The 12,731-nt window shown below is 55.1% G+C and overlaps 1 protein-coding gene across 1 annotated transcript in view; it reads right to left on the bottom strand.

The window, feature by feature from the left end:
* Nucleotides 1-378: 378 nt before the first annotated feature.
* The window catches only part of ACAN (aggrecan), a 67,845-nt gene continuing 55,492 nt past the window's right edge, over nucleotides 379-12,731 (bottom strand). The window contains exons 13-17 of the mRNA XM_058542416.1: nucleotides 3,684-3,842; nucleotides 3,200-3,282; nucleotides 2,320-2,464; nucleotides 1,317-1,499; nucleotides 379-861 (exon numbers count right to left, since the gene is read on the bottom strand). Coding sequence (XP_058398399.1) covers nucleotides 785-861; nucleotides 1,317-1,499; nucleotides 2,320-2,464; nucleotides 3,200-3,282; nucleotides 3,684-3,842 — 647 coding nt within the window. The 3' untranslated portion in view covers nucleotides 379-784. The remainder of the gene's footprint in view (nucleotides 862-1,316; nucleotides 1,500-2,319; nucleotides 2,465-3,199; nucleotides 3,283-3,683; nucleotides 3,843-12,731) is intronic.

The following is a 12,731-nucleotide window of genomic DNA, read 5'->3' as shown; positions in this document are numbered from 1 at the left end:
GGTGCCTGCACGGTCCCGGGGAGTGGGGGAGGGGGAGGGGAGGGGTAGGGTGGCACTCCCACTGGGAAGGAAGTGCCCCCCACTCAGCCCTGCGGAGATCCACACCTGCCAGGGCAGCAGACAGACCTGGGTGAGAGCACGCTGGAAGAGGGACCTTGGAGGGAACCCGACCCCCACGCGGCGGAAGATCCCTCGATGGCTCTCTCCTGCTCGCTCACCCTCGGCCGGAAGCCCCCCGCCCTCCCCCAGGCTTCTCCCCCACACAGATGGTGCGGCCCTCCGGCTCCTTCTCATCCAATACATTCAGCTGCGGTTCCCAGTTCTTCCCGCCCTCAGGCTTCTGCCCCTTCCAGCTCCTGCCCCTCCTCCCTCCTCCCTAGCTCTCCCTGGACGTGAAAGAACCAACGATTGCACTGCTCTTGGATACAGTCAGGAAACAAAAAATAATCTTCTTTATTTAACTTAACCCCTCCCCTTCTCCCCCTGTCCCTGCACTGGTCCCTGGAAAGGCACATCGGGAGATTGAAGAAAAGTCTCTAAACTCAGTCCACGGGTTACAATACATTTGCTGTGCTTTGGCATTTGGGGGGAAAATTAGATGCAGTGTTGGTGATTTGGGGGGCGGGCGGGTGGGTGCATACATAATGTGGGATTTATTTTTTTCCTTCTTTAATGGAATTCCTTATAGGACAGAAAGCGACAAGAAGAGGACACCATCCGTGTGGGATGTCAGCCTGGCAAGGCTCCTGGGCTCAGCATCCTGGGCGCGTCCTGGCAGCCCCTCTCAGTGGGCCGTGCTGGGGCGGCTCCTCCGTGGGGGCCGGGAGCTCCGCTTCTGTAGTCTGCGCTTGTAACTGGCGGCTGGGGTGAAGGGGAGATGGAAAAGTCTTAGTGAACCCTGGGAAGAACGCAGGGCCAGCCTAGCCCTCCTCATCCGGCCCCTTCTCTGCTGGATCCCCTCCCTGCAGAAACCAGGGGCTCACGAAGGCAGCCTGAGGCTTTACCCGCTTCCCAGTTTTGATTTTTCTTGGAACCAACTTGGGCTAAAGGCCTTCAGGCTGGAGTTGAAAAGGAGAGTGGGGCACTGCTTTCTCCTTCATCCTCTCAGGGAGCCCTCCCTGGTGGCTGAGGGCAGTGACCCGTGACTGAGCGAGCAGTCCCCTCGCCTCGCCACCCTCATGGCTGGTGCAGACGGCTGGCATTCAGGATCCCCAGGAGAGGGCCAGCCACTGCCGTGCTCCGCGCACAGGGAGGAGGAGGATGTGCTGGCGGGATCTAGCGCTGGGCCCAGCGAGGGGTGGGGGGCCGATGCTCACGGTCTGTGCAGGTGATCCGGGGCTCCTCCCACTGCCCGCTGGGCTGGCACCGGATGGTGGGCACGTGGCGCTGGACGAAGCCCTCGGTGCACTGGTACCGCACCAGGGAATTGATCTCGTACCGGGCCTTCTTTTGCCCGAAGGTTCTGGCGTGCTCCACCACGGGGGGGTCTCCGCAGGCCACTGAGGGGCAAACACTCTTCAGAAAGGGCTCTCTTAGAGTCTCCCGTGATGACCCAGGCCAGTAATGAGCCGATGTGGCTCCCTCTGGCTGTGATGAGACAGCCCAGAGCCCAAGGAAGGGACATCGAGCCCGGACATGCAGCCACGAGCCCTGGCTGCTGGCAAAGGGGCATTTTCATGCCGCGCTAAGAATCTGGGAACCGCTGGCTGTAACACTGGGTTCCTCGATGATTTAGAGCAGCAGGAAGGGAATAAAAGGAGGGTCTTAAGGGGATGAGAAGACAACCTGGAGGGAGAAAGGTGGGGAAAGAGGGCGCGAGCTAGGCAGACTGACTTCTTTATGAAAACACGGCTGCAGGCAAAGCAGGGCCTAAAGGAGGCGCGGGGCAAGGCCGCAGCGGGCACAGGAGGGCATGTCCTGCCAGCACCCCCACGTCCACAGACAACGCGGAGGGGCAAGGCCTGACAACTCCCACTCTGCGGCTGACGGACTTGGGGACCCCGAAAAGAGGGAGGCTCCCAGCCGACGTGCCATGGCGGGTGACTTTCTGTACTGATCTCCACGGGGCTGCGTGTCTGTGTGCAGTGGGGGGTCTGTCCTCTAGCCTGTGGCCTTCACCCTCTCCCACGGGCCCTAGGAGTGGGCTCGCCCTTTTGGCCCTGTGATGGTGGCACGGACAGAGGCCCCCAGGTCAGCTCCAATCTGTCGGGCAGGTGAGGTGACATCAGCAGCCAGGAGACAAGGGACTCACAGGTCACCCAGCGGGAGCCTAAAGTCTTGATTTTAGCCACGTGGGCCCCCTCGCAGGCCCCCGCTCACCTGTGCCCTTTTTACACGTGAAGGGCAGTTGGTAATTGCAGGGAACGTCGTTCCACTCGCCCTTCTCATGCCAGATCATCACCACGCAGTCCTCGCCAGCCGTAAAGAAGTTGTCAGGCTGGTTGGGGCGCCAGTTCTCAAATTGCTGTGGGTGGGAGTGGGGAAGGGGTGAGGGGAGGGCGGGAGCAGCACAGCTTGGCCTGACCCCACTTTCTCCCCCGTAAAGCCCCTCCCCTGTCTCCTTTCTCTTCTGGCAGCGGCACAAAGACTGCTGGGAGCCTGGTCAGGGTTCCTCGGGGCCACGGACCCCATGGGCTCTCCAAAGAACTGGTCAGACGGCCTGGCTGTGGCCCTTCTCAGGAACTCAGGACCTCCAGGATTCACGGTCCCTGTTAATGAGCTGCGGCCACACTCCTCTTCCAAATGGGCCCATAGGGGCTGGTCACACAGGCTGCCTCACTTGGGTGGGACTGGGTGGCGGAGACATGGCTCCCTGGTCCAGACTCTGCACCCACCCCCACCCCCACTGCTTATCCCTCTAGCCGAGCTCTGGGACAAGCCGGAGCAGACTCCTTGAGGAGACTCCAGTCCCCCGTGGGCAACCCCTCTAAAGCTTCCATATATCCCCCATGGTGGTTTGCCTCCATTTCTCCATTGTCTTCCTTATCCCCCTCTTCCTTCATGCACTTATTCACTCTACTCGTCCAGCCCTGGGCTGGTCTCCAAAGGCAGAGATGAAGGAGACACGAGCCCTCAGGGCTCCCAGTCCAGCCGCTGCTCAGGGAGTGTCTGCATGTGGTTTGAACGCGTCTCTCTCTGGGGGTCTTTATCCCCCTCCTCTGGGCTGACAACTTTCCCTGGTGCCCCTGGCAGAACTCACCAAGGAGTGTCCATCGGACCAGCGGAAGTCCCCTTCGATGGTCCTGTCATTCAGGCCGATCCACTGGTAGTCTTGAGCATTGTCTGGAAAGAGGATGTGGGTGTTGGGCATGGCTCTGGACACCCTAAGGGTGGGCTCCTAGGAGCATGCCACCTGCTTCTAAGGTCCTGACCAGGGTCTCAGCACATGCACGTTCAGAGTGCACATTGGACCACCTTCCCGAGCCCGCATGGACTGGCGACAGCCACAGGGTTAGTCCAGGGCTGGCTCTGCCAGACAGTGGGCTGTCCTGGGTGCAGCCAGAGCCGTTGGCCCCAGAGACCTCTGCCCTCTTTTCTCAGGGACCTCAGGCTGCAGAAACGCCCTTCTTTGCCCGCCACTTGTGCAGCCACACTGGGCCCCAGTCTGCTGATTTCTGGCAAGTGTGGCCCTTTGCCTGCATGGCCACTCTCCTCCCAGGTGCTGGCAGCCCCACCGCACTCACTGTTGACAAACTCCTGCTCCTCAGGGGTGACGATGCTGGTCAGACGTGACTGCTGCTCCCGACACCGGCTCTCGGCGTCCACCCAGGTCTCTCGGTCGGGGAAGTAGCGGTAGCAGTGGCCCTGGAACTTGGTCCAGCCCTTCTCACACAGCTCCTGGTCTGCAACACAGGTCAGGGGCTTGAAGGGAGGGCCCAAGGCCGACTGAGGATGGCGGATGCTGCCAGTCTTATGGCCCAAATTCCTGTATTCACTCTGTCTTCAGTGTTACACCCTCAAATGAAGGGAGAGGCCTAGCTGGATGGAGGCTCAAGTTGGAAGCTAGGAAGGCCTGGCACTGCCCCCCCGGAGCCTCTGGGCATGTTCCCACCCTCTGGAAAATGCCAGGAACTCTTTCTCTCTGTGATGTTGGCCCCCCCAAAGCTTTCCTCCTCTTGACGCCTGCTCTGCAGGGCTGGCAGAGTTCAGCAGGCCACGTAAGAAGAGATGGGAAGGTGGGGGTGTTGATGTTTAAGGAAGGTTCAGAGGCTCCGAGGGGCTCCAGGGAGAGGGGGCCGTGGGGAAGTATGTGAAGGCAGCAGCAGCAGGCAGTGCTAGGGCATGAAATGGAGCCTGGGGTGGGCACAGAGGAGCAGAAATAAGTCAGCTTTGGGTCCAAAGAAGGCTAAGTCTGTGGATCAGAGCTGGCTCTAGCACAGCGCGTGATTCCTGCCTCTTGGAGGGCGAGGCAGCCAACCTGGGGTCCACGGCCCAGGGGCCCTGGCTTTGTATTTGATTTCTTGGTGGCTGATGACAAGAGAGGAGGAGCTTCTCTCCTCACAAACCTATATTGGTAATGGGTCCTAAGTTCAGGAGAAAGGACTAGTTTGGAGCTCCTGGAGCAGCCTAGAAGGACAGACAGAGGCAGGGGCACGCGGGGCTGGCTCCTTCAGGCTTGGGAGAGCCATTGTGAGTGTGTCTTCCCGACTCTGCCTTCAGTGACATCACATTGGTAGCTTTAAATTGGCTCTGGTGGGAGTATTATATCCCAGAAATTGGCAGATGCTACAACCAGGGCTCCTCCGTCCTCTTGGAGAGCCGGTTGTTAAACATCTGCCAGCATAGCACTAGACGGAGGAATTCCAAGACCCTCTCTTCCTTCTTCCCCTGGGGCCTCCCAGGTGAAGGGCTGCCCCTAGGGCCTGGGGCTGCGTGTAGGGCCCTGAACCCGTCAGGCTGTATGGCAGCCTCCCTGATTGGGTGCACTGATAGTCTGGCTGTCCCAGGAAGGAAGGACCAGGACCTGCAGGGAAGGAGGCTTAGGCTGAAGGGGTGGATGCTTGGCAGGGTTGGAAGAGAGACACTTGGGAAGAGCAGAGAGAGAGGAGAGTCGGGGGCCAGCAGCCTGAAAAGAAAGAGGCAGAGCAGCAGGAGGGCTAAGAGGATGCTGCTGGCCCCCTGCTGCCAATGTCTTCCCCATGGGGTGAGACAAAGGTCTGGAAAGAAGGTGGTGAGGCCTCAGAGGTAACTCAGCACCTGCAGAGGCCAGAGAATCATCCCAGCGCTGACTCATGGGGCCAATTCTTGGGCCACCTCAGTGCCTGAGGGCTGAGCTGGGCCGGCTGAGCTGCGCAAGCATAGCTGGAGGGCGCAGCTGCTCCGGGGAGGGGCTGGGGCCATGCAGGATGGAGGGTCTGGGGAAATAGCAACAGAATTCCAGAAGGCTGGAAGAAGCGGCAGGGCCGAGCCAAGGCCTGAAGGACCCGTGGGGTGGTGAGCGCTCAGGACTGGAGAAGAGATGCAGCCTCGCATAGCTGGGTGCCCCAGCCCAGAGCCCAGCTGGGCAGCTGCGGCACCATCTCTGTGCTCCATCAGAGTGCAGGCCCTGCCTCCACTCCAGCAGAGCACCTGCCTCCCAGTCTGGTGCCCCAGACCTGTTGTCTGTGCGGACGTTCCAGACTCTTCTCCCCTGTGGCAAATATTTTGGCGTCCTGGGGAGAAAATCCTTGTAACTCTCCACTCCCACTCCAGCCAAGACCCCACGCACCGATTTCTTGGGGTCTTGGGGTGAAGGTGGAGGGTGGGAGGCTGCAGGGGAGGAGGAGGGTCCAGGCCTTTTCTTCCAGAAGCCTTAAGTTCCTCCACCAGTCTGTAACCTTGGCAGTGCCTTCAAGGAATGTGCGATCCAAAACTACCTCCCCACACTGCTTAGGACCAAAGGGAGACTTCCCAGGAGTTTCAGCTGCTTTCTGGAAGTTTCTGGAATGTCAGAACTTGAGAGTCATTGAAAATGGTTTTGAGCCCCTGCACACTTCCAGTGCTGTGTGGGTCATTGCCACTAGTAAGCGCAAGCCCCATCTTCCCCTTTCTGAGTTGGGATGGCCCTGAGATCCAGGAGGATGAGGGGAGAGTAGGAAGCATCAGAAGTGAGAGAGCTGGGGGCTCAGGCTGGCCCTGGGAGGTTCCTGGCACACAGCTCCCCTTGGCAGAGCCTAGCCCAGGTGCAGAAGCGGAGGGGTTGGCAAGGCCCAAGAGAGGACACTCAGTCCCTGTCCCTTGCAATGAGGCTCTGTTTTCTCTGGCCAGGCTTTTGCCTTGCACAAGGGAGGAAGAAAGGAAGCGTGGGCCAGAGTGGCATTGACATGGCAGCTGCCATGGTGGTGATGAGGAGAAGGTGACATGCAGCAGTCCCTGCTCATGCATGACTTGAGCATGCTGGTGACACGGGAGCTGTCAGGAAGACCAGCCATAGCTCTTGCCAGAGAAGAAGAGTAAGGCAGCTTGGCCAGCATGGCACGGTGGCTCTCAAGGCCATGGAAGGGCCATAAAGGTCCCATGGGCAATACAGCAGATGGATGTGCCCACCACCATGCTGGGAAGATCCGTGTCTGTCATCCGGAGTGAGAACCAGTGACTCCCACCCATTGCTTCCTTCAAGACAAATGCATGGCATCAGCTCTGTCCTCTTAGTCTGATGCCTGCATCCCCCTCGATGGTGGCATCAGCGGGTCTGGAAGCCCTGGAGAAGGTTAGTGTTTTAAAGGTCTCCCAGGCCCCCACCTTCCAAAGTGCAGGCTGGCCCGGCCTGCATGTCTCTCCTGCGGTTGGATCAGCCAATGCCCCAGAGGAGGGTTTTCATGGGGAACAGTAAGAGAAGGTGTGAGAGTGAGTGGGACAGAATTCTCAGTTGTGGCCTCTGGAATGACTGTCTGGACGGACCTTGGGGGCGCCACCAGGGCCTAGAGCCTGTGGTTAGAATGGAAGGGTGAAGGAAGAGGAGGGGTGCAGCAGTTAGTAACATTAGCTGAAGCCGAGACGGCCGTACCGATCTCACACAGGTCCCCTCGGTAGCTGGGAAGGCATAAGCATGTGAAAGAGTCGATGGCATCCACGCAGGTGGCTCCATTCAGACAAGGGCTTGAGAGGCACTCATCAATGTCTGCAAGAAACCAAGGGCCACCATTAGGACTCCTGTCGGCAACTCCAGCTTCGCAAGCATTGCAGCTTCTTTATGGGTGGCCAGCCCTGCTGCTCTCCAGAGCCCTGGGACGAGTGGCTGGATTTCCTAAGAACTGTTGCTGCTGCTGCTGCTGCCGCCATCTTGGAGTGCTGAGCCAAAGATCCAACAAGGGTTTTCTTGGATGTGTGTGATTCTTGATTGGCAAACTTGAGCATTGGAGCCAGGTTTCCCAGTGGGTGAAGAGATCTGGTGCTTTTGAAGGCAAATGCCTATTGTGAGAGTGAGCATGGAGTTCCTGCAAGATGCCTTCTCTTGTGACTATTTCAAGAGGACTTGGGGTCTGAACTGGCTCTGAACTTGGTGGTGAGCAAGGACAAGGATGGCAAGTTCTTGAAGATTTGTTAGAGCTCTTTCTTTTCCTAGCTTCCTCTGTAGTTATGAACCAAGGAAAGAGGGCAAGGCCATGAAGTACTAGAATCGACAAGCTAGAAGTGGTCTGCAGAGTACAGGACCATGAGAAAATGGCAGCCTGGGACACTCGCAAGAGACTCATTGCATTTTTTGGGTTGCAGACCTCTGCCTTCACTAAATAAGATTCTAGAGTATCTTGTAAAGATTAAGCCAGCATTGTTCTCTTGCGGGGAGGGACAGAAACCCAGCCCAACACTTCCCCATATAATCTTCTTCCAGCTGAAGGCCCCAGAATGTGGACATCTCTGATGAGTCACAATTTCTAGAGGGGCTCCATCCTGGCCAGTGGGAGACCAGTGTTTGAAGCTGGTGAGGCACTTAGTAAATGGCCAACCACCAGCACCAGCCTGGGATACAGGCAGGTCCCCGTCAGCCTCTTCTTCCCAGGCAAGCTCTTCTCTTCTGTTCTTCCGGTCCAAGACGTTTTCTGATCCAACTTCTTTGCGGGACTTGAATTGGTAAGTCATTGGCATTTGCCTCAAATTTTCATCCAATAGCCAAGGTGAGAACTGAATCTCCTAATCTGGTCTTTTCGCATCTTTCTGAGAAGCCAGAGACCTAGAGGATCTCTTCTACTCTCTTCGCATTCGTACTCCAAAGGCTCCTGCTGTTTTTTTCTGGGTTACTGCCCCTGGGCACACGATAAAAGGCATTGTGGAGATCCTCTTCGTAGGAGATCAACACAATTCTACAATGAGTAGGTTCCACTGGCTCCTGGGGCATCATGATATGTGGCTAAGCCTTGGTACTTACAGCTCTGTTCATAAAACCTTCAGGACCTGATGTGTCTCTGGGTGGTCTCTACGTGAGCAGCTTCCTAGATATGTTCCAGGACTTAGTTATTGCCCCTCATAAGAGCAGACTAGACCTTAAAAGTCAATCCTCTGATAAGAAGGCAAAAGCACTTTCTTCTGGATTCTTCTTGCTAGTGCTTGGTAGAAGTCTTCTAGACCAGAGTTGGGTTTGTGCAATGGGTGGCCTGGAAATCTCAGGTCCTCAGGTCTCTCTCTTCCCGCAGAGTTCTTAACTTCATCTCAGGGAGTGCACACCATGGACTAGAAACCAACAGTTCCAAGTCTGGAACTGTTCCAAGCAAAACCAAAATGCATGGAGGAACGGACTGAAATCCCAGCATGCACTTGGATTCCCAGCATGCACCAGGATTCGCAGCAGCAGTAGCAGCAATAGGTCAGGCTGGTCGGCCGGGCAGAAGCTGGGGGTGGCTCTCCTGCTTCAGGAAAGCTACTGTCCTTTTTTGTCCATTAGTGTCATTATGGGAGGTGGGAAGCACTGGGCAAGGAGGAATTAAGCAAATGTAGGTGCTAAAGCGGTTGTACAGAGCAGGGAACAGGAGTGGCCTGTGGGAGAAGAGCCTGACATCAACCCTGGAGCCTTGGGCCAACCCACGGAGGAGAGGGCCGGAAGGGTAGAGGCCCCGAGGGAGGCAAGCCAGGTGGCTTCCAGCTGTCCCAGAGGCTTATTTCCCAACACTTGCCCCCAGGTGGCCTGAGGTCCAGGGGGCAGTGTTGTTTTCCTTCTGTGTCTGGCCAGGGCACGAAACCTGAGAAGGCCGCAGGGACTGAAACTCAAGGAACTGGTTCCTGGGCTCAGAAGCTGCTTTATGCAGGCCCTGGATTCACAGGGAGGAGGGAAAGAAGGGCCACATCCTGAAGACCAGAGCGCCTGTGGGTGTCCCTGGGCCAGTTTAGAGAGGCCTTCAGCAGTAGGAAGAGGGTGAGCATCTTGTGTGGGGCTTTCTCATCAGCCACTCAGGCCTGCGGTGCCAGCTCCTCCTCCTCTGGCTGGAGGAGCCGCTCTGGCCCTGCACCGTTCACCTCTTTCTGTAAAGAGCAATTAGGACATTGCTTGTCATCTGGAACATGAGAGGAGTTGGCCTGGGCCCTGCTGTGAGCAGAGCGGGGGACCCCAGCAGGTGGAGGACGGGAAGGGCTTTGGGCAACGGGCCGACTGCATGAAGGAAGAGAGAAAAGAGAGGGAACCAAGATCTCTGAAGAATCTTCTCTGAGCCAGACACTACGTCTCACACCTACGTTATCCCCCTAACAGCCTGATGGCACAGATGTCTTTGTCTGTGCCGTTCCCTGTATTTTCCCTCCCTGTAAACAAGTAAAGTGACCCACCACGCGGGGAAGTGGGGGACAGACTGGAAGAGATGGAGGCGGGAACTGGACAACGAGGCTGGAAGTTGGGCCTCTGTCCCACGAGGAGGGAGAGACGCCGGGCCGGGATCTCAGCATCTCGTTACCATGTCTGCTGCACCAGCCAAGGGCTCACGCGCCATCACTGAGCAGGATGGGGGTGTCGGAGCTCTCAGAGTCCTCCTCCCACTACTGTAACAAGGAGGGACGGTCTGCTCCCGAACCAGGTGCCCTAGCTATAACTCTAACTTAGGGGAGAAAATAACTGAGAGCCCCCGGGTCAAGGCAAGTGGAATAAAGATACTTGCAAATAATCACTGGCGTCTGAATTGGAGACCTCAGGCCTCCACCCTGAATAGGTCTTGTCCAGCTTTTGCCCGGGTCAGAGCCCAGGACCTCCAAGTGAGAGAGAGCTTATTCAACTTATAGAAAAGGTTGACTGAAGAGTGACAGTAGGTACTTTTACTCAAGTGATACCCAACAACAGGGGTTGCCACTCATATAGATTATGATATGAATGGTACCCCTCAAGTTGTTCAGTGCACAACCTGTGCAGCTGTAAGTGGTGACCCTGGACATAACTTTCCTGGACAAGGATGGGGGAAAATCCCCTCAAGAAGCACAGAGACAATTTCTTAACTCAATGGATGCTCTGCACTCTGTAATAACCTAGGATCAATCAGGATGGACAGACTTGAGTAAATACACTTGCTTTCTGGTGTATCACAATTGATAGAAAGATTATAAGAGCACATTTATCAGTTCCAATTTGCTTTTAAAGTAAACATCATTAAATTAAAAAGTATGCTATAGTTATTTATACTATCAAGTCTTTTATATTTTTAAAGTTTGATCTTGAGTGTAACTTTAATATCCTTCTTCTCAAATTCAATCAGTTAAAATCTGCCCAGGGACTTTCTGGTTAAGTCAAGAAGGTGTAATTTCTATTTTCACTTGTAACCCTGTATTTTCACTTGCTTTGAAAGCATCCCCCCACCCCCTAAGCAATAAGATTTCACTGAAATTCAAACATCTCCCCACTAGGGGAAGAGACAGGGTCAGATCACAGATCAGAGCCCAAGCCTACGAAGCGAAAAATAGCAGTAAAACAGAAATGAGGCGGATTGAATTTTAAGTTCATGCTCTTCTAACCAAGGAGTTTAGAGAAATCCACGCAGCACCAGCGATCACTGGAAAATTGGATGTGAGATCTGATTGGAACAGTATTTCTCAACCTTAGCTGTACGTTAGAATCACTGTGGTAATTGAAAAAACTTTTTTTAGTTAAAGCTTTGAAAAAAATACCAATTCCAGAGTCCATCTCCAGATGGACTGAACTGGAATAGCTCAGGGTGGGGCCCGCGAGTGGCGCTCTGTGAAAGCTCCCCAGCTGAGTCTAAGCAGCAGCCAGGATTGAGACCTCAGAGCCAGAAATCCCCGCAGGAAATATAAGCAATGCAGCGGGGAGCATGCTGCTGCTGCTCAAGTCAATCCGAATAGACCATCCCAGCTCTCAATTGCTCAAGAATCTGAGTATTCATTCAACAGACGTTTACTTTGATGTCAAGAGGATAGATTAATACTTTATCAAGAACTCGTTTATGGAGTGCTGACTAAACAAGATGACAGTAATTGCCAAGTGTTTTCTTTTAGGACTAAATACAGCCCCAGCCTCCTTTACTAGGTGCAAGTTTTCCCGGGGTATTCAATATTGCCGCAGGAATAATGCTATGTTTTGTACCTATGGCCCCGGAGAACACTGGTCTATGGTCTTTTAACCATCTGTGGTTCCTGGTTCTACTGCAAGATGATGAGTGGGGCACCTGTGGAGACCAGACACTGCAGTCCTTTTGGGAGCCACAAGTCTTGAGCTCAATGGAGCAGGAGTGACTTGGGACCCCAGGGGCAGAGTCACGGGCAATGAGACCCCAGGTTGATGTCCCTCACCCCTTGCTCTTTAGAGATGATAACGCTTTTCCTAACCAGTGGAGTAAGAGATAGGGGAGGGGAACCAATTTTTATTAACGCCTCTCTCGGCCAGATGCTGTACATAGATGATCTGAATCCTTACAGCAGGGTTGCTCAGCCTTGGCTGCACACTGGAGTCACCTGGGAATTTAAAAAACCCCAGTGCCAGGGCCTCGGGACCATTTCCGTCAGAATCTGTGGGGCGCTGGGGGTGGGGGGTACCCAAGCATTAGAAGTTTTTAAAGCCGAGAGCTACTGCCTTTGCGCCCATTTACAAATGAGGTAGTGAGGGCCTAGCCGGGAGCGCCTAATGGGCTCAGCTGCAGTTCTGCAGCCCGTCTCCATTCCGGTTCCCTGAAGCCTGGCCCCTATATCCTCGAGACCAGCAACTAGTTATTATGTTCAAGTGGAAGTTTCTTATTTAGCTGAGTGTGTTAAACAAGTGCATTAAGCCTCAATTCTTGAATCGACGCACTCAGTGGAGTTAGGAAAATTACCTAACCTCTCTGTGCTGTCGTTTCAAATGGGGATAACTACCAAGCTCCTCACAGAGCTCTCTGGGAAGAAATTACGGGAAAGAAAGTCCTTTGGAAACAGACATGATTAGAGAAAGGCTGTCCTTACAACAGATTATTTAAGGTTCACTGTCACGTACTCTAGTTTCAGGGGCACTGGGACACGAGCCTTGCTGTGACTTCTGATCGTGTCACATTTTCGCTTCAAGTGTCAGGTTGCGGAAGGTGTTGTGAAGAACGGAGAGGGGTGTCAAGAGAGACTCAGAGAGGGCACGGGGGTTCTGGCCCTGGCAGCTACCCCAGTCCTGGAAGCCCTGGTGGGCTCTGAGTCTGTTCCTCACTGGCCCGGGCTGAGCTGGCCGACTACTGAGCTCCACAACATTCCATCCAAGATGGGCGCCCTCCACCTGTGCGCCCAGACGAGGGGAGGAAGCGTAGGGAGACCTGGCATGAGGTCCACTAGCGGCGCTGCCCACAGGACAGACAGCCGTTCCCACT

This window comes from Diceros bicornis, chromosome 5, assembly GCF_020826845.1.
Source record: "Diceros bicornis minor isolate mBicDic1 chromosome 5, mDicBic1.mat.cur, whole genome shotgun sequence".
Classification (NCBI taxonomy): domain Eukaryota; kingdom Metazoa; phylum Chordata; class Mammalia; order Perissodactyla; family Rhinocerotidae; genus Diceros; species Diceros bicornis.
This window is presented reverse-complemented; position numbering and strand designations above follow the sequence as displayed.